The 20,878-nt window shown below is 40.8% G+C and overlaps 1 protein-coding gene across 1 annotated transcript; it reads left to right on the plus strand.

Moving 5' to 3' along the window:
- Positions 1-4,284: 4,284 nt before the first annotated feature.
- LOC135464521 (uncharacterized) lies at positions 4,285-13,546 on the plus strand. Its single transcript, XM_064741946.1, has 7 exons — positions 4,285-4,393; positions 6,744-6,880; positions 9,079-9,211; positions 10,378-10,517; positions 11,301-11,375; positions 12,132-12,253; positions 13,342-13,546. Exons 1-7 carry the CDS (start codon positions 4,285-4,287, stop codon positions 13,544-13,546), a joined length of 921 nt encoding a protein of 306 aa, XP_064598016.1.
- The last annotated feature ends 7,332 nt before the right edge of the window (positions 13,547-20,878 follow it).

Here is a 20,878-nt window from a genome sequence, read left to right on the forward strand (position 1 = left end):
CCCGCGTACTTCCACCAGGATACTTTTGATCCAAACATTCATCGTTTCCTTGTTTCGAAACAAATGCATGTAGGCCTACGTTCGAATCCGATTTTTTCCTTGACACAACAGTATACAATAAGCAGAACTATGAACGGTTGTCAATATGCTTTTATTGAAAGAACAGGCAGTGAAAAGTCACCCCGCCACTGGCAATGTCGGTGATAGCGAAAGGGGCCGAATAGGGGATCGATGTAGCTTATGTTGTTGTTGTTTCGCCACTAATTTCTATGGAGCTTATTTTTGCCTCCAAATGACCGTCCTCACGATGATCCTTAACAAGTCGATGTGCAGGGAGTTATTTTTTGCGCTAACAATTCTGCGTCTCGTGTGAAATAAATTTATTCCATACACCGCATACTTCTCACCACAGACACGTGCTGTGTTGTGTTGAACTCTGTCAGTGTCAATAACTAAAGTAGGCCTAGAATCTGATTGGACCATGAATCATGAATATTTATAAAGTAAAGTTTATGCAGCCGTCGTAGGAGTGAACTATTCTTCAGCATGGCGTAAAACACCAATCATATAAATAAATAAATATACCCCGTGTGGGCATGGCATGCGGCTCTTGAAAATGTAACCCATTTCGACATATCTAACCACGCATTCAGTGACAATTGAGAATCACGTATGACGAATCGACAAACGATAATGTTTATTAAATGCATAGCGTTGTGTGTTCACTGCAGTCGTGGACATGCATGGAACTAGGAACAATGCGTCACTGAAGATATGTGCCGAAGGATTTCATTGGATGACCTAAGTAAGACTAACCTGTTTGTGGGTCGAATTATCTGTTTGGTGTAATTCAGTCAACGGTCATGCACATGGCTTCACCTGTCTCTTAATCTGAATTTATTAAGAGGTATAATCTGTTAACTCATGGTGGCACGTGAGCAATTCTATATACATTCAATATGAGAAGGGCAAAAAAAAAAGGTAAAAAAAATTTAAAAAAATACGATGTTGCGAACAGTCCTTAATCTGCGTGCGACTTTGTGTACCCCTTTGGATTACGTCTGAACCCGTTTATCGTGAAGCGATCTTTGCCTTAAGGCAAAATTACAAATCATTTAAAAATTGTTGTTTCTCATGTTTCTCAAGGCCAAAAGTTTGCTTGACAACATAATGTGTGAGTAAGTTATTGTACAACAAGTTTCAGCTAAAAAAAACCGAAAGGGACATTCCAAGTTTATTGACTGAAATTTTAACTTAAGTATTAACATCGCTTGGTTTGTTTGTTGTTAGTTTGTTTATTCACCAACAATCAAAATACAAAATACAAAAAACAAGGTATTAGTATAAACATTTATGATTATAAACAAATGGTTCAATGACTGTAAGGCGAAAATAAAGTCCGGGTGGACTTCATGATCCCTTCGTGATCCCGGGGCCTTATCATTATCCTTCTGTGGACAGATATGCAGTGCCACGGGCTGATTACCGAGGAAGCATTTCAGGCATGAAGAGGTGAATACATTCCCCTCTCTGTTTTAAGAATCGTCATTATTGTGCCATTATCAGGAAAAAAAAGTTTTGTGTAAGTAATCCTTTCGTAAGAATATCATATGTCGACTGCATCGTGAAATATTCTTGAGTAGGGTGTAAAGAACACTAATCAGACGAATAAATGAATGATTACAAACCAACAGTGAACAGTCTCATTTACATGTAACAGGAGTGTTGAGTTGAGTTGAGTTGATTTGAGCTGAGTTGATTTTGATAGTCGGAGCTGATTCCGGTTCTGTTTCGCTTGAACCACGTCATTAAGCTCAAAGAAAACACTACCATGAAATATATGTCGGATTAAAGATCATGGCTTTCGAGGACAAAAGTTCAATTTTTGTTTACAATTTTTCATACGTGTAAATCCATTTTAAACATTGAATTCATCTGAAATCTTTATTTTTTTTCTGATAATATTGTGACTAGTGACGTCACATCAGGTTTGTAACACATAATGCTAAACGTCAGCATTCAAAATGGATATATATTACACGTACACGGACTTCAAGGACTCCTTCGTCATTATATGGCTGACGATCTGTTAAGTACGACGTTGAACTCCAAGCATTCACTCACTCACTCAAAATTAAAATACATTCAGAGGTTGTGAATGTAATCGGCGAAAACAGCTTGAAATGAACTATGCCAAGCAAATATAAGGATTTCATGACGTTAATATTAATTGGGTCCCAATGGACCACCAAAGAATCCCAGAGTTTATCAATAAAATTCAATAGGAAAGTTCCAGTAAAAGAAAAAAAAACATTAGATGAATTTTCCAGAACAGCGTTTATGCTCTTCCAATAGATATATATACATTTGAAGACCGTGTGAGTGAGGGGATTCCCCTTATTCATGGGACATAATTTGTACGCTGCCATGCTCTGTTGCCCTCGGTTACTTCGTCCTTGTAATTAGCAGTTCGAGTTGTAGGTGAACCCCTGCAGGAGGCGTTAACAAGATTGCGAATCGTGTGGTGTTAGTGGTTTTGATGTATACAGGCTTAGCGATATTACCGTATACACAAGACAGGTAAGGACGATATGTTAACATGCATAGCTGTTCTGGTGTCACATCAACACAGCAGGCATTTCGTGGTGTTTACATCGGTGTTACATCGGTAACACACTAATTACTGTAATCATTAATTACTGTAATAATTACTGCCAGCATGGGTACTGAAATTGTGACATGCTGATGTCACATTAGGTCAGCAATTACTGTAATACCCAGTAAGCATGCGAACTGACATCGTGACATACTGATGTCACACTAGGTCAGCAATTTTTACTGTAATCGCCGGTCAGCATGTGTCGCACTAGAACCGCAATCTCTCTAATCCCCGGTCGGTATGCGCATTCACATCGTGACATGTCGAACCCGACATTCGTACACCAGCCTTCAAACATGAAGCCGGGTCAATAATCACGACAAATTTCCAAAACACCGTTGAACACAAACCACCAAAGATCTGAGAAAGTATGTAAAATAAGAAATGTTGACGAATTCCTGCAAAGAGAAGTTTCCAGTGAAGACGAATAGACGAAGTAATCCATTTCTGATAACAGAGTAATACGCAATCAGGAACGGATTAATCCGTTAGATCTGCGAAGATGCAATCCATCATCACCAAGGAAACGGATCTGATGGACAATTTACATTAACGAGAACATGTTATTGCGTACGCAATTAAATCAATCCTGTCTCGAAATCCTATACCATGCTAGTTCAAAAGTTGACTTTAATCCAAATATGCATCTCCTATGCGCTTTTTCGCGTTCACGCATCACACTGTAATACTGCAATACTGTTCACATAGAGATCTTAGTACAGCGGGTTGACCTGGTACAAAAATATCTTCACGACATATCGTCACGGAAGCTGCGTCTGCTATACAATTTGTACTTACTTTAACGGGCTAACGCGTCCTGTCGAACACCCTAACAGGTCTAGTACCTTGATGCCAGCCTACCGTGTAATACATGCCCTTTCATCCGTGAATACACTTATGCATATACCAATGAAGCAATGTAGATTCATCATTTAGACCCGCATAAATATCCCCTAGCTATTTATTTGAATCATTTCTTAATACCGTTGAGTTACTGACTGTGCTTCAGAGCTTAGCTCTCAGCTGCATGATAAAAGTTGTAGCAGTCTTAATGTGGACTTATGGTTAAGCCTCAAGTCTCATTACACTAAAAAAATAATCTGTTAATTTTAACAGGAAATCTGTTGTCCGAGTGATGCTAGAATGTAATTTGCTTTTTATACCATAATACTGTGTCATATTGAACATAATGTCCTGTTACTCAAGATTTTCTAACTTATTTGACGGATGTCTGTGGATGTAGGAAACCTGATTAACCGGAGGAAACCACCGTGACTGACGTGAATGAAGTTGCAGTGGAACTGTGGGCCATCGTTGACGTCATTTCCGACCGTTAATGGAAAGTACACATAAGAAAGATGGGGAATTAAGACATTTATATTACACCACAGATATGATTTTATCGAATAACTTTCTATCCATTTCATTTCCCTAATGATCATAACCTCTTAGAGTTTCTGGTGTTTTAGTCAGAGCTACCATATACATAACTTGGTAGGTTCTCCGCCTATTTTTATACCACATGTACCTGATGAAAGGAAGAGTGAATTTTATAACCGTTATGTGATTTTTGTCAAATACATTTTTATAAATTTTCCAGATCGCCCTACTGAGTACCTTTGACAATGGAGAGGAAAAGGGCGATTGCTTTAGTCGTGCTTGTTGTTGCGGCCCTCTTGACGCTGACCATAGCCTTGGTTGTTTCTTCGTTGCAGATCCTGAACTCGAATGAAAGTAAGTCTTGTACATCAACCTGCCGGCACACACGTCGTTTTTATGATAGATGGTAAACTTTACGTGGCACCGCGTTGAAGTACACGATTTACAACAACTGACAGGCGACATGCCGGTTCGATCTCAGGCTTGGGAAGTGAATTTCTACATTCTCTGCAACGCTGATCATAAGACAGTTCGTGCAGTTTTACGTTTATCCAAGGCCACTTATCCTCGTCCAGTATGCCGTGTAAATCGTGCTTCATGCAATGGTGGGAAAGTTTGCCAGTTACTTGCCAAAGGTTTGTGGTTTAACCTATGCATTCAGGTTTCCTCTACCCATCTACATCTGGCGTCACATCATCGTACAAATGAAAAATCCTTAAGTAAGGCGTTAAGCGACAAATGTTGCATCTAGCTATGTTCCCTGCATTGTTTGTCCTCTGAGAAAACATCCGCATGCGCGTGGGTGAACTGAATATGACCCCAAATTTTTATTTCGTCTTCTTTTAGGAGAAAAGTACATTTGGAAGTGTGTATGGTTGGCATATGGAACGACCTCTGGTATAATTGAAATTCAACACACATATCTGTTAGGATACTTTGATAAGGATGTGATGCATGTGTGATGATTTTTTTCTATTCTGAAATTTAGCGTATTCTCCGAAAAATGTGTTAAACCAGAAGTTTAATCATTTTCATATGTTTATTGTATTCATAAAAATTTTCATAGTTCAGACGCTATGCATGTGATTTTATATAACAGTGTGGATAGTATAAGACATATTTCAGAAGAAGAGGAGGACAAATTAAGTCTACCTTTATTCTAAGACGGACATTCGCAGACTATTAGTAAACCTTGAGCGTGCTATGCATGTTGATGATCGCAAATTGATAATTGCAAGTTGATAGTTGAGAGTTAATAATTGCAAGTTGATAATCGCAAGACTGATGTTATTATCCTAAATACCAGCCGTACCTAAATTGTTTTCAAATGTCATTTTCGTGTTGACGAAATTTAGACGACAGATTGGCTATCGATGGTGTTTTCAGCCAATCACAGGCTTTAATTCCAAAGTACTTATTGATGAAGAAAACGTCTTGATATGAAGACAGTAGGGGTGGAGCCAAAGAAACCGTGCGCGGAGTGAGATCCGCCCCCGTCATAATCGTGAAGACTTTTCATAATGACCTCTATCCTATACTTTGAAAAAAATTCTTGAAACCCATATTTACAATTAACGTTTCAAAGCCTTTCATGTAAAGTTTACATCATAATTTTGTTTTCGCCTCGTTTGAACAAAACTATGTCCATATTGCCTGACCATGTTCCAGGATCTGCTAGGCCACGCTAGCGATGCTGTGGCGAAGCAATTATTTATATAAGAATAAAGAAATAAAGATATTGTTTACAAACTATATTTGTGTTTAATGCAATTTGTTACTTTTTATTTTGAACTGAATCTGTTTTTGGTTGATGCTTAAAACATGTCCTTTGTTTAGAATCATGCTTGTGGTACATACTTTGGATAAATAGAATGTAAATGTTACACAAACAAATGTTGAGATGAAGAATTTCGTCTCCTCTGTCATGACTTCGTGTCTCGTCGTCGTTACGTCCGGTTGCATACTCCTTACAGCGCATGCGCCGTGCTCTAACCTTCGCTTTACATCACTGCCACTATTAGTAAATTTTACACAGAAATCTCGAACAACGCTGAGGTCAGTGATGAGACAGGAAGTGATGTCAGAAAACGAAAAGAATCCGTTTCAACGTTTGTCTTTACTAATACTTCATACACATGCATTCTCTTTTTCTAGAGTATGTACACCGTGATTCCATCCAGAACCTAAAACACTTCTATTGATGAAACGATGAGCAGTTGCGGTCAAACCGTGACAGATGTGTCTATATTATTCATGGATCACGAGCTCGAGATTTGATTGGTTGTCATTCCTCGAATATCGACTGCATGATTAAAAACGGTTGACTGATCCTTTCTTACATGTTGCCAGTTTAATTTACTATTTAGATGTTATTGGCCGGCTTTGGAAACCTGTGTTGTAGGTAAAAATGAGTCTTGCGATTATCAACATGTGGATTACAAGTGGTATACCAATGTAGGTCTTCACACATAGATTAAATTCTGTTCTGTTTTTCTTCTGGAATATATCTTGGATTACCCATTCGATTTGTGTTCTTTCCCTTTCAGAAGCCCTCCGAAGCCTTCTAAATTCAATAAACAGGCGGACATCTTCTGGAATGATTTTTTCGGATTTCAGGAGCCTCAGAGTATTCTCGTTCTGTTTCAGAAGTTGGGAATCGTGTCGGTCTCGGAGTAGACTGAAAATGTTGCCGTTGTTGTTGTAGTTGGTTTGCAATATGACAGGATCCAGAAGCACCTGCTCGAGACGCCATTTGAGGAGGGTTTACATTTAGGCCCAGTTGGTTACGAATTCCTGATCTTCCCGAGTGTCTACAAGACAATCAACTTCGACAAACTTTACGTGAGTATACAAAGTCAGTGGCTTATTCCCCGGCTCTCATTGTAAAATTTACGTGAGTACACCGAGTCAGTTGCAATTTTCCCGGCTCTCATTGCAAACTTTACGTGAGTATACTGAGTCAGTGGCAATTTTCCCCGGCTCTCATTGCAAACTTTACGTGAGTATACTGAGTCAGTGGCAATTTTCCCGGCTCTCATTGTAAAATCTACGTGAGTATACTGAGTCAGTGGCAATTTTCCGGCTCTCATTGTAAACTTTACGTGAGTATACTGAGTCAGTGGCAATTTTCCCGGCTCTCATTGCAAACTTTACGTGAGTATACTGAGTCAGTGGCAATTTTCCCGGCTCTCATTGTAAACTTTACGTGAGTATCCTGAATCAATGGCATTTTCCCCGGCTCTCAGTATACTGAGTCAGAATCATCTTCTAACTACTTACAAATCGTATTTGAGTATGACGTTAAACACCAGCCTGCAAGCTAATCAATCAATCAGTCAGTCAACCGCCGTTTTTGTGGGATCACGACGATCGTGCAAAAGTCCACTGAAGACAATTTGTAAATTTCTCTACTCTTTTGTTTTTTGCACTTGGTTAAAATATATATTTATTTAATTGTTTGACCGATGTTTTACGCCGTACTCAAAAATATTTTATTTATACGACGGCGACCAGCATTATGGTGGGAGTAAACCGGCCAGAGCCCGCGGGAAACCCAAGAACATCCACAGGTTGCTGCCAGACCTTCCCACGTACGGCTGGAGAGGAAGCCAGCATGACCTAGACTTGAACTCACAGCGACCGCATTGGTGGAAGGCTCCTGGGCCATTGCGCCGTACTGGCGTGCTAACCACTTCGGCTTAAAACATAAAAGAATTTTATCTGTTTTGCATAGAACTGAAAACTTTTTGCATAGAACTGAAAACTTTTTGCCCAGCGTTTCTACCTACCGTTCAAAATAGGTACCAAGGTGACAAAATGTTTCAACACCACTTCCAACAGCAACAGAGAGAAAAACAATTTTGAATAATTTTTGTTGAAGCAGGCAAATTACGAAACATAAGAAGTAGAGCATAGCCCATGTGCGTTTTGTACCTTGACGTCGCCTTTTGACCTTTTCTCTTGCACTCCGTGGGTTCTAGTGACGCCTTTTGACCTTTTCTCTTGCACTCCGTGGGTTCTAGTGACGCCTTTTGACCTTTTCTCTTGCACTCCGTGAGTTCTAGTGATGCCTTTTGACCTTTTCTCTTGCACTCAGTGGGTTCTAGTGACAGTCTACACTAATAACGCCCAAGGTCATTTTACAGTAACACTGTCTAGTTTTGGCCACATGAAGTGTACGTTTCTGTATAGAAGAACAGTTCTCTTCTCAGTGTGACTTTACGGCCAGTTGCGTATATACGCTCAAAAATTAATTTGTTAAATTTAAGAGAGAGTCTGCTGGCTGAGTCATGCTGGAATGTATTTTGTCATTGGGGCACTTGATCCTGTTAAACATAACAAACATATTCTATTCATTCAACATAACCATTCTGTTAGAATAACGGGATATTGTGCTGAATATGACACAATACTGTGTTTTGTATTAACAGAATACATTCTAACATAACTCCAACAACAGACTCTGTTAAAATTAACGGATTAAATTTTGTGGGTATGCATAAGCGTGGTGCTGTGAAAGAGCAAAATCGTCTCATGTGTTTTAGCAGTAAAAGGTACATACTGGTACCTGTTAAACACACCAGATCTATCTGGATAGATCTGAATATGTAAAAGGATGCTTCATCAACATGTTAAAGGGCAGTGTATATTTAAACATTTATAGCCACAGATACGACCCTAGAGAAGATTAGGGCTCTATATATGTTACGCGTACTTTTATTGGGAGCGGCTTTGTTGAGATGTCGTATTATCCACAAATCCACAAACGGCCATAATTTTTTTTTTTATAAATGGAGGGAAAGTTCCAAAACTCGAACTTGATCTCTAACCTCTCATCGTGATTCTCTGTACTAAGATTCAATTCCAATGCATCCTTTTTTTCTCAAAAATGTCAAGAAAACTAAAAATGTTCAAATCAGGGTAAAAACGGCCAAAGTTGTGTCGAAAATGAAGAAATCATATCAGCTGGAAGATTTTGATGTAATATATCACATCTGTAACAAACTGAAAGCGTCAGTTTTTAACGTCTCTGGTTGCAGTGTTTGAACAAAGATGGCGTACCCATCGAGCTGATTATATCCTTGCAGTACCGGGCCAGGAAAAGCGCCCTGTATCGGATTGCAACGGAGTTCAAGAACCATGAAAGTTACTTGGAAACTTTAACGGTGATCGGTGAGTATTTGCCCGACTGGATACCTTGCCAATCTTTTTATCAGTATAACAACTGCATTGGAAAATAGGCCTGATATATTTTTTTTGGATGAGAACAAAGTTCACAGAAAATCTCACTTTGAGGAAACGATTAGAAACATAAAAAAATTATGTTGTGTCATATTATCATTTCTTTTAATTGTTTTAAGTGGCGCCTTTCAATCGTTGGGACTCACGAGGTGTAATTTAAACTGCTCCATGTGTTCCATTGCCATCACTGTTCGTGGGGCTTCGTGACAATAACCTTTCGCCGATTTCAGTTAACATCACTGCATTTTTTTTTACATAATTCTGCTTTAGCTAGTGTGCTATGCGATGCGTAATTTTTGCCAAATTTCTCACTGCCGTCGCTGCTCTGGTTTTACTCTCTATGCTGTATGCCTATCACACTATGGTGACTGCTCTGGTTTTCCTCTCTATACTGTACGCCTATCACACTGACGTCGCTGTTCTGGTTTTACTCTCTATGCTGTATGCCTATCACACTATGGTGACTGCTCTGGTTTTCCTCTCTATACTGTACGCCTATCACACTGTCGTCGCTGTTCTGGTTTTACTCTCTGTGCTGTACGTCTTTCATTATGTTATATTCAGTTGAAACTGTTATGTTTGCTATGTAATCCCTTGGGCGTAGACTGTCTTTGAATGACAGCAAATTATTCTGTAACATGCATCGCAGCTATTGTGGTAATTCAACATTGGGATTATATTAGACCAACAAGACATGCTGAATTCAACACAGTATTATGTTATAATAACAGAATACATTCTACCATTACTCAGATAAAAAAACTTTCTGTTAAAAATAAGACTGTTTTTTGTGTGCGTGTGTGAGTTATGAGGTTAAAACTGGAGCATCTACATAACGACATAATCAAATTCTGGAAGTTTCCAGTGTTCAAAACATTTGCTGAATTTGGAAGTTTGTTCACGTAAGCCCATGATGTGTTTACCAAAACAAAACGTGAGGCACACAGTACATGTATTTTAGAACTTTGGTTAACGGTTAACACAAAAAAATCTTGAGAAGTTTTGTGAAACCGGGGACCTGACAATCTTCATTGCTTCTTTCGCAAGATGTAAAATTCTGCTCTTCCGGTTTACTACGTACTACTCTTCCTGTATAGCGGAGTCGGCGATTCACGAAGCGTGCAGCAAATTCCGGACTTCTCAGTTCCCAACACAGAGGGGAAATTTTACCCGGGAGATAAGACAGAGGCTTACAAACCGCTTTGATGAGATGGATTGCGAGGTGACAGACGTACAGGTGAGGCTGATAGAGCGCTTTATAGAGGTGGATTGTGAGGTGACAGACGTACAGGTGAGGCTGACAGAGCGCTTTATAGAGGTGGATTGCGAGGTGACAGACGTACAGGTGAGGCTGATAGAGCACTTTATAGAGGTGAATTGTGAGGGGACAGACGTACAGTTGGAGCACTTTGAGTTGGTGACACATATACAGGTAAGACAGATAGAGCTTTGCGAGGTGACACATACACAGGTAAGACAGAAAGAGTGCTTTGAGGAGGTGGATTGTGAGATGACAGATCTGCAGGTAAGACAGATAGAGCGTTGCGAGGTGACACATACACAGGTAAGACAGATAGAGCGCTTTGAGGAGGTGGATTGTGAGATGACAGATCTGCAGGTAAGACAGATAGAGCGTTGCGAGGTGACACATACACAGGTAAGACAGATGGAGCGCTTTGAGGAGGTGGATTGCGAGATGACAGATCTGCAGGTAAGACAGATAGAGCGCTTGAGGAGGTGAATTGAGAGGTGATCGATGTACATGTACAGTAATGTTTGTTTTAAGATGATTTCTGTTTTGCTTTGTTGTTTTAATGTTGCTGTTGTAATGTAATGAAGAGAGTAATGGCTAACCTGGACCTTAATTCTTTTCATTGTTTATAACTGCACCTAGCCTATATATTTACACAAAAGATTACGATTATGATTATGTTTATGGATGTGGTATGAGTTGTGGATTTAGCGGTATTTGTCAGGTTAAAGCTCATTTTTACATGGGTTTTCCGTCTATTTTCGTCAGGTTAATAATTTTGAGAGACCCGAGGTTTATGAAGAGGCTGTGAGGGCAAAAGAAAGGGCACGGGAAGACATTCAGGTATTGTAATTTTTCCAGTCTAAGAACTAGCTATGAGCGCCCCAGTAGCATGTCACTGTCCTGTCAGTAGTGTGGCTGTAAACTGGATGTGGCATGCTTGCATTTGTTTTACTGGCGGCCGGGGACGAGAGATCACTTCTCGTTGAGTAGTTGCTGTTGTTCTTGTTGTGTTACAGGCGGCTCAGAACGAGAGACCACGTTCAGTTATTATTGTTGGTGTGTTACAGGCGGCCCAGAGCGAGAGACCATGCCCGATGAGTTGTTGTTGTGTTACTGTCGGTGCAGAATGAGAGACAACTGCTATTGTTATTGTGTTACAGGCGGCTCAGAGCGAGAGATCACATTGAGTTGTTATTGTTGTTGTGTTACAGGCGGCTCAGAACGAGAGACCACGTTGAGTTGTTTTTGTTGTGGTGTGACAGGCAGCCCAGAACAAGAGACCACGTTGAGTTGTTTTTGTTGTGTTACAGGCGGCTCAGAACGAGAGACCACGTTGAGTTGTTTTTGTTGTGTAACAGACGGCTAAGAACGAGAGACCACGTTGAGTTGTTATTGTTGTTGTGTTACAGGCGGCCCAGAGCGAGAGACCACGTTGAGTTGTTATTGTTCAGCGGCTCAGAACGAGAGGCCAAGCACGATGAGTTGTTGTGTTACAGTCGGTGCAGAATGAGGGACCACGATGAGTTGCTACTGTAGTGTTACAGGTGGCCCAGAACAAGAGGACCAGGTTAAGATGTTGTTGCTGTTATGTTGCAGGCTGCTCAGAACGAGAGACCACGACAACTGACAGAAGCTAACAGGGCCAAGCGAGAGGCCGAGTTTCATGCCAACATCACACTGGCCAAGGCTTACTCACAGGCTACCATTCTGGAAAACCAGTAAGTCGGCAGGAATGTTAAAGTGAAAAAAACACTCTTGGAAAGACAAAAGGTGACTGAATAAAAATGTCCTTTTTTTCAAGTCGAGCACTGACAATGAACAGTACAACTCCTGAAACAGAGCACTAAAGACGTTCCTAACACGGAAGTTTGCTTGTCTCCAGTGTGTGAAAAAGTTCTCGAGCTGAAATCAGTAAAGCCACTCCCTTGTGCGCCATAGATTGAAACAGACGAGCTTTTTAGCGATTCCACACTGTCCACGGTACAGATACATAAGGATCTACCGGATTTTAAGAGCACAATCCATCAGTTGATACCCATTTCCAATCTGCAACAGAGCTTGTTTGAGAATGTGCTAGATGAGTTTAAAGACTAAGCCAGATTCACATTTCCGACGACCTCTATGCTTAACCTTGCCACGCCACGAGTACTACAATTGAGATCCTGTCCCAGTGCGCAGTAACTTGAAGCAAAAATAATAGTGAAACTGCAACTGTCAAGTAGAAAGTGTTACTTTGAAACGTTGGCGTTTAATAGGCCGTCGAAAACAGCTGCAGCGTCATATTGTGACTTGGTGCTGGCCACAGTCCACAATTAATTTTCCACCTGTTAACGTTTTGCCTCACAGCGTTGTCCCTAAATTTGCGAGCCCCGAAAGCTCCGGGTCTGAAAATCCTCGTCCCTGACACAACTCCAGTCAAATCCCTGATAGGGGCTGACCCATTAGGTGTTTGAGCCCTAGATTAGTTAGGGATCAAACACACCCAGGCAGGGGCTTATGAAACAGACTTTTCACCACTTTTGCCTAGAATGCATCCGCCACCATTTTCTGAAAAACACAAATTTGTACCTAGAATGAAACTTTGGAGCCTCCGCAGCAAAATGATACCACTCAACAAGCAGAAAAAACGAAATAGGGCAGCCCAGAGGAGCAAAACAAAATATATCTAAAAACAGCAAGGAATTACATTCGTGGACTTTAGCCTGCTAATGTACTTTGTTGTGGCGCGTGTAGAATGTAGTAAGCGCCCACCGTAGAATGCGAATAGCAAATGTGTAACCCCAAGCTTCATCTTTAACCTTTACAGAGCACGCGCAGAGACCAAGGCCATTCTAATCCAGTACGAAAAAGAGGCAGATACCTACGCCGAGATAATCGGAGCTTCCGGTTTAAATTTTACCGCGGAGGGCTTCCTGTCGTACTTGGGCGTCCGTGTGATTGCTGACGCTCGGAACCCTGTATATGTAGGCATTCGAAGTCCGGCAAAGTCCTCTTACATCGTAAACCCTTGAGACATCTACATCTGAAAACCAGCGATTGCTATTACGTTCAAAGGCGAAAATATCAATATGTTAATTTTAATGTTGTTGCAGTTCTGTTTTTTTTGTGATATGTAACTCATCATTCGTTTTATGACGGCGAATAGGTTTAAAGGTTACGAAAACTTCGATAGGTTCCTGACAAACCTTACATGCTGCCAAGACTCAGCAGTCTCGCTAAGGTCAGTATGGCGTAAAACACATATCAAATTAATACATATCTGCAAATAACAATTTATTTTGCATGTGCACACAAGATTTCCATACAGGCAGAAGTGATTGAACTGACGCTTTCAGGCATGGGTACAATAGGCCTGTGCTTAACTGACTTAAGTATCACTGACTTAACCAAGTTGGCAACAGTTCCAGTAATTACCGTTTTAATCGCCAGGAAACAAAGGGTGTGTCTTCAAAGCCGGACAAGTGTGGTGTTCTCAGTTGTCTCCCTTTTGTGCTGATCTGTATATCACACGTAGTGAAGATCTTCGGTAGCTTACCAAAGATTGGCGGTTTTCCACTGTCAATCCACTTTCCTCCACAACTAAAGCTGACGCTTTGTGCCCTCGTTTGGCGATCGTACAATTAACGAATTATACGATGAGGGTCTCCATGTAAGGTATAAGCTTCCACTCGTTGAATTAGTACACTCCACCCGAGCATGTGTGATTAGAACAGGGCTTAACTATGAACTATAAGACTGTGAGCCAACAATATTAAAGACAGCTATTCTGTCTGTATAGTAGTCATGTATATATGTATGTATGTTTGGGGTTTAACGTTGTGCTTATCAATTTCATATGACGACTAGGAATGATTAGGTGTGTGTAAATATAGTGTGTCTTCTTGAGGCAAGGAGAGTTCATCTCGCCAAAATGCTATTGCCACTGAAGTATCATGTCGAAAACACCCGACACATCCAGTCACGTTATACTGATACCGGGCCAACCAGTCCTTTTTCCTTATTCTTATCGCTGAGCGCTGATTGCCAAGTGAGGTATCTACAATTACCAAATCTTTGGTATGACCCCATCTGGATTTGATCCTGAGTCTCCCGACTCCGAGGTGGACGCTCAAACCATTAGCCCACCGAAGTGGTCGTCTATATAGTCGTAATATAGCTGTCTGCTTCACTGGCGATTAATTGTGAAACAAGTCAGATTTCATGAAGTTCTCAGCTGACGTTGCAGTCTGTAATAATTTCTGATTTTGAGTGCGTTGATGCCACACGTCATATAAGGAAACCAAAGTTATATCTCACCAACTTTTGTTTTTGTCTTCAGTTTTTTACTTATTTATTTCCTAATAACTCCTTCTGTATGCGGTAGTGTGTTTCATTGTCACAGATATATGGAAAAAAAACATGTCATGTGTTCATAATTGTTTCCAGAGCTAAAAATGTTTCTGTGACATATTTGTTTCTAGAAGATTCAAAAAATACATTTTTCTTCCGGCGGTCAGACAAAGATAAATTATAATGAAGAAATCTAGGAGAGAAAAATTGCTGTGGAGTTTTGTAATGTGAGAAAAGGAAAATGTTTTAATAAGCTTTTACTGGAGCTTATCAAAATCGGAGTAAGTTTTCTGAAATAAAACCAAACGTAGAAAAATATCCAAAATCCTTTAATTACAAATGCATCATGATTTAGTTTCTTCTCTATGGGTAGACACATTTCTTGATATTCGCTTTCTTCCTGATTACACCATATACTCTTCAGTAATTTCTCCTTTTCTGAGATACGAAAGGGATTTCAAGAATAAAGTCCACGAAAACATTTTTATCTGGGTTGGGGTTTTTTTGGCACTATGTCATCATTTCATTCAAATTAGCCCATCAGATGAATGTATTTCTCTCTGGTCGCTGCTTCCTAGATTATTGAAAACCATACCGACCCTAAAAAGCCCCTGTTTTCGCGTTAGTTGATTCTTATCGGTCATGGCTCGAAAAAGTACCACGGACAAATCGTTACCGAAAACGACTCAAATTAAAGTAGCCACCTGGGGCTAGAGATAGAATAACGTCATGATCATAGCAGCTGGCTGTTGGAACAGTGATCGATGCAACGTCCTTTAAAATTTCACATTTTTCTTTCATACTTTTTCATAATCGTATTAGAGGTTCAATTGTTAACTGCTTTCCCGACTTGATAAATAATTGGCATGCAGCCGCTTAACCATTTCCTAAGCCCCTACGTCAATTGAGCGGCTACCATAAAAATAGCGCAACAAAACATCGATAACAGTTTAGTAGAATGTTCCACATTTAGTCATCATCGCTGTAGTGACAGTACACAAATCACTTCCGAAAATAATTGGTCAAAATTACTTACTGCCATTTTCAGAACCACCCAATTCCGCCCTTGGGTTCCACGTCACACTGGACGTGGGGATATTATTAATTCATGCAGAATTTCAGTTGTTTAGGAAAGGGGTGACGCTAATGTGAACGAGTGCGACTTGCCTTTGGTAAGCCGTCTCAGTGAAGCAGCACTAGATAAAAGAGCGGTGGAAATTCGTCCTTTAACAAGAAGGCACATTACATGCATTCTAAGGATTCCTTCGTGGTCAAAATGACTGAAAAATTGTTAAGTACGACGTTAAACCTCAAGCACTGACTCACTCTCAGGTTGTACATGGCAAGGTCTGTCAACAACCTGCGGATGGTCATGTGTTTCCACGGGCTGTGCCCAGTTTTCTCTCACTATAATGCTGGCCCCGTTGTATAAGTGAAATATTATTGAGTACGGCGTAAAACACCGATGAACATAAAAACGCATTAGATTTACAGGACATTATGTTAAATATGACACATTTTTATGTTAAAAAAAACAGGGTACATTTTAGCATCATTCAGACAATAAACTTTCTGTCAAAGTAAACAGATTATATTTTTGAGTGTATGCAGAATGTCCTGCACAATATTTCTGGCATGAACTTGACCGTGTGACTGGAGATTGTTTTCAAGTGTTTTTGTCACTGTGTTTTCAGATCCATATTGTACCATATTACAGGTATACACCACTGGTCTTACTGTTGTATTTGATGTTTTTCCAAACACACATATCATCTACAAAAGGACCTCCGTTCGCTAAGCTTCATCTCGTGTTGCTCAGCTCTCTGCGTTGGCTATTTTTTTATTAATTTATTTAATTGGTTTTTTATGTCGTACTCAGGAATGCTTCTCTTGCACCACGACGGCCAGCATCATGATGGGAGGAAACCCACGGTCATCCGCAGGTTGTTGGAAGACCTTCCCACGCACAGCAGGAAAGGAAGCCAACGTGGGCTGGACTTAAACTCACAGCGACCGCATTAATGAGAAGCTCCTGGGCTGTTTTACTGACTGATAACAGATGATGACTATTTCGATGAGCGCACCTACCTTCTGACTCGTTATTGTAGGGTTTAGCTGGAAAAATGTTGGTCTGTCAGCAACCTGCGTATGGTCATGGGTCTCTCCCGGGCTCTGGCCGGTCTCCTCCCACCATAATGCTCTCCGCTGTCGTATAAGTGAAATATTCTTGAGTACGGCCTAAAACACCAGTCAAATAAATATTTAAGAAAAAAGTTAGCGAGTGTGTTAACTTTTCAAATCCAAAATGAGAATTTACACGTTATCATATAGACTCATGTTCACGAGTCGGTCACTTTTTAACGAAATTAATACACGTTGAAAAGCGTTATTTTGTTTTACAGCAACTGTGGCCTATCTCCAAACTGAGAGAGCTAAGACAACATTTGAACGTGAGTAGGTATACCATCATGGAGCAAACAGCACTAATGTTATTTATTTGTTTATTTATTTGAGTGGTGTTTTTCGCCGCGCTCAAGAATATTTCACTTATACGACAGCATTATGCTGGTTGCTGGCAGGCCTTCCCAGGTACGGCCGAAGAGTAAACCAGCATAAGCTGGAATTGAACTTACAATTCAATGGTGAGCGGCTCCTGGGTCATTGAGCCGCGCCACGCTGGGTTGCTAACCCCATCGTCCATGGAGGTCCCTATTAATGTTATTTAAAAGTAGAAGAAAATTTAAATATCAAACAAATACCATTGAAAAGAGTATGCATTTCCTTGCAGGTGCATGTCATAAAAAAGGAGAAGAAAATTTAAATATCAAACAATTACCACTGAAAAGAGTATGCATTTCCGCGCAGGTGCATGCCATAAAAAATGCTAATATGTACCTCAAGTTCATAAATTATGAATAAAGTCACGCCTAAATCCGCTGTGGGTGACTCCAGTTTGCGTAAAAACTAGTCCCGAAGTCTTCTGTGTTAGGAGGAGAATATCCGTTGGAAACAGTCCGTACATTTCCGACAGAACTCTTCTTCCCAGAATGTAGCGAACAGTACAGTTCGTTTTCCGCTTGACGATCGGGAAACCGGAATATTAGACGTATGTTCTGAGTTTACACGAACAAGTCAACAGTTTTAACGACTCTCGGGGGTCTCCGTGGCTCAGTTGGTTAGCGCGGTAGGACAGCGTAATGACCCAGGAGTCTCTCACCAATGGGGTCGCTGTGAGTTCAAGTCCATGTTGGCTTCTTCTCCGGCCGTAAGTGGGAAGGTCTTGCAGCAATCTGCGGATGGTCGTGGCTTTCCCCCAGGCTCTGCCCGGTTTCCTCCCACCATAATGCTGGCCGCCGTCGTATAAGTGAAATATTCTTGAGAACGGCGTAAAACACCAATCAAATAAATAAATAAATAAATTAATAAATTAACGATTCTCATTGGCTGAGAGGCAGCACACCGTCAGCATAAATTACAGGGTGTTAAAGATGGACTCCGCGATTTATGCCAGCTTTGCCGAAAAATCGCAAATTTATGCAGCAGGCACCACCAGATAGAAAACAATGTGTTCTTTTCAGCCTATAGTGTAATTTTTTAAAACTTTCTTCTTCTTTAAAAGGACAGATACGTTTTGGCAGTCCACTTGAGAACAGATATATACGTGTTTATTCAGGACAAATGAGCCATTCATAAAAGGCATTTATAACTACATATACGTGGAAGAGGTTTATTATCCCCAATGGCATGATAGAATAGTCGAGTACGAAAGCATTTGTTGTTAAAGGTAAAACAGTCCCATTGTAACATGTGACTTGTGGAAAATGTCAAGTTACCACTTACCTGTTTCACCGTTTTCTAGAGGGAAGAATGACCCACGTTCCCTTGAAAAACTTCTGAATTTCACAGCCTTTCAGCTCCTCGATGTATACTTGGGGTTTTACGTCGTGCGTAACAATTTTTCAGTCATGTGTGTTTACATGTGTCTTCTTATGGCAGGGCGAGAGCATGCCACCGATGTGGTGCCGCTACTGGTTTCTGCCAACCTTTTGACGTACCACCGGATAATGTAACACTCGAATAGGTTAAAGAATTACAGTATTATATGTAGGTATGAACCCTTGGGATCATATGACGACGAGTCATTAGGTGTGAGTACGTGTACGCGTACATATACTGCGTCTTCCTGTGGCAAGGTCGCCACTGAAGTGCCACGCCTAAGACACCACACATGACACCCCATCCAGTAACATTATACATACACCGAGACAACCAGTCCCGTGACCTTATCCTAACCTCTCAGTGCTCAGCACCAAGCGAGGCAGCAAAAGGTACCATTTTCAAAGACTTATGACCTCTGCATCTAACTTGCGGTACCAGCAGTATCGCGAGATATGCCATGTTTTGGCTGCCATCCTGGTGTGACTGTCCGGGCAGGTTACATATACCGTCACCGAAGATATATCAACACGTATAATAAAAGCAATAAAAGCGCAACTAAGATACAGATCTCGATGATCCACAACTATTTATTTATTTATTTGATTGGTGTTTTACGCCGTACTCAAGAATATTTCACTTATACGACGGCAGCCACCAGGGTGAAAGGAAACCAGGCAGAACCCGGGGAAACCCACGACCATCTTCAGATTACTGGCATACCTTCACACGTGAGGCCGGAGAGGAAGTCGGCATGCACGACTTAATAACCCTATAAACCAGCATAGTACACGATTTGGATGCTGATTGAATCCATTCAGCTAGAGCATTCCTTACGTCTTGTCATAATCATTAATAACTGTTGTCTGTTGCTCTTCGCATGATGCCGCAATTATTTTGTGCTTATTTTCTTAGTGCTTTCCTGGTTTGTGATCAACCTCGTTTGATAACTGATATATATCCATTCTTTTGGCTGCAGGAAGTTCCAAGCTTTCTGGCCGAAACAAGCAGATTTCAGTTGCCTCTTTTACCACAGAAAAATCAGGTCGTACACGTAAGCCTGTATTACAGAAAAGGGTATGGTGTGAATTTCATTGGCTGAGCTGTCTTTAGGCCTGGATGTCACAAACATATGCTTGGTAGCGTGATTGAAAGTTTTCAAGCATGGTGCATATGTTGTGCGTAACTCTTCGCTGCCGTCACTTATTTGAAAAAAAAGTAGTCTTAGGCTACCCGTTTGAACGAAAGCAGAAGTGTCAATTAGGACATAGATACGCGAGTACTGGATACCTGAACGTATGTTTTCTTTTTCAACTTTTCTCTGGCGTAATATTTATCCTTCAATTAATTGTTCGTAGGACCGAACAATGTTTCGTTCAATTACTAAGAAGTACATAGCTACCATGACAGCTATAAGCACAGCGCTGGCGAAGCCTATAATGCTCAGCCATTTAGAAACTTGTCCTTTGCTGCGAGCGCCATCTATGTCACCCCTGGAGTAGTCTCCCGTGGACAGGCAGGCGAAGATGGTTGCCAGAAGGCCGAGGGGACAATTACACAACGTGACAAGGATGGCTAAGCCCAGGAAGTTGGGAGGTTTGCTGGGAGGAAATGTTCTCCGCTGGTGTTTCTTCGTTGAGCGACCCACGCTATGATCTTGCTCTCCACTTACTGAAGTTCCTGGTGAATTGGAATAAATGAGCGACGGGTGACATACCTCCAGCGAGTCGCCATCTTGTGAACGTGGATCCTCTGCGCTGATTGGCTGGTCGATTTTTACGCTGAGAAGGGGCGTGTTTGGCGGTGCTTCCGGTAAGTATTTGAAAAGGTTCGGTGCGTCAACCGGAGGTTTGCCGAAAGGAGTTGCCATCTTATGAAAACAAAAAGTGCTGACAACAACGGCTCTGAAATTGAAGGGAAAATGTCTTTAGCCGCATTCTTGAATTAGTGTGTTTGTTAATTTTTTGAAATTTAATCGTTTCAGTAGACTCAGAAGATAATAATCCGTAATTCTAACAGAAAGTGATGCTTGAATGTATTCAGCTGTTATAACAAATTATTCGGTTAAATACAACACA

This window comes from Liolophura sinensis, chromosome 4 (genome assembly GCF_032854445.1).
Source record: "Liolophura sinensis isolate JHLJ2023 chromosome 4, CUHK_Ljap_v2, whole genome shotgun sequence".
Classification (NCBI taxonomy): Eukaryota; Metazoa; Mollusca; class Polyplacophora; order Chitonida; family Chitonidae; genus Liolophura; species Liolophura sinensis.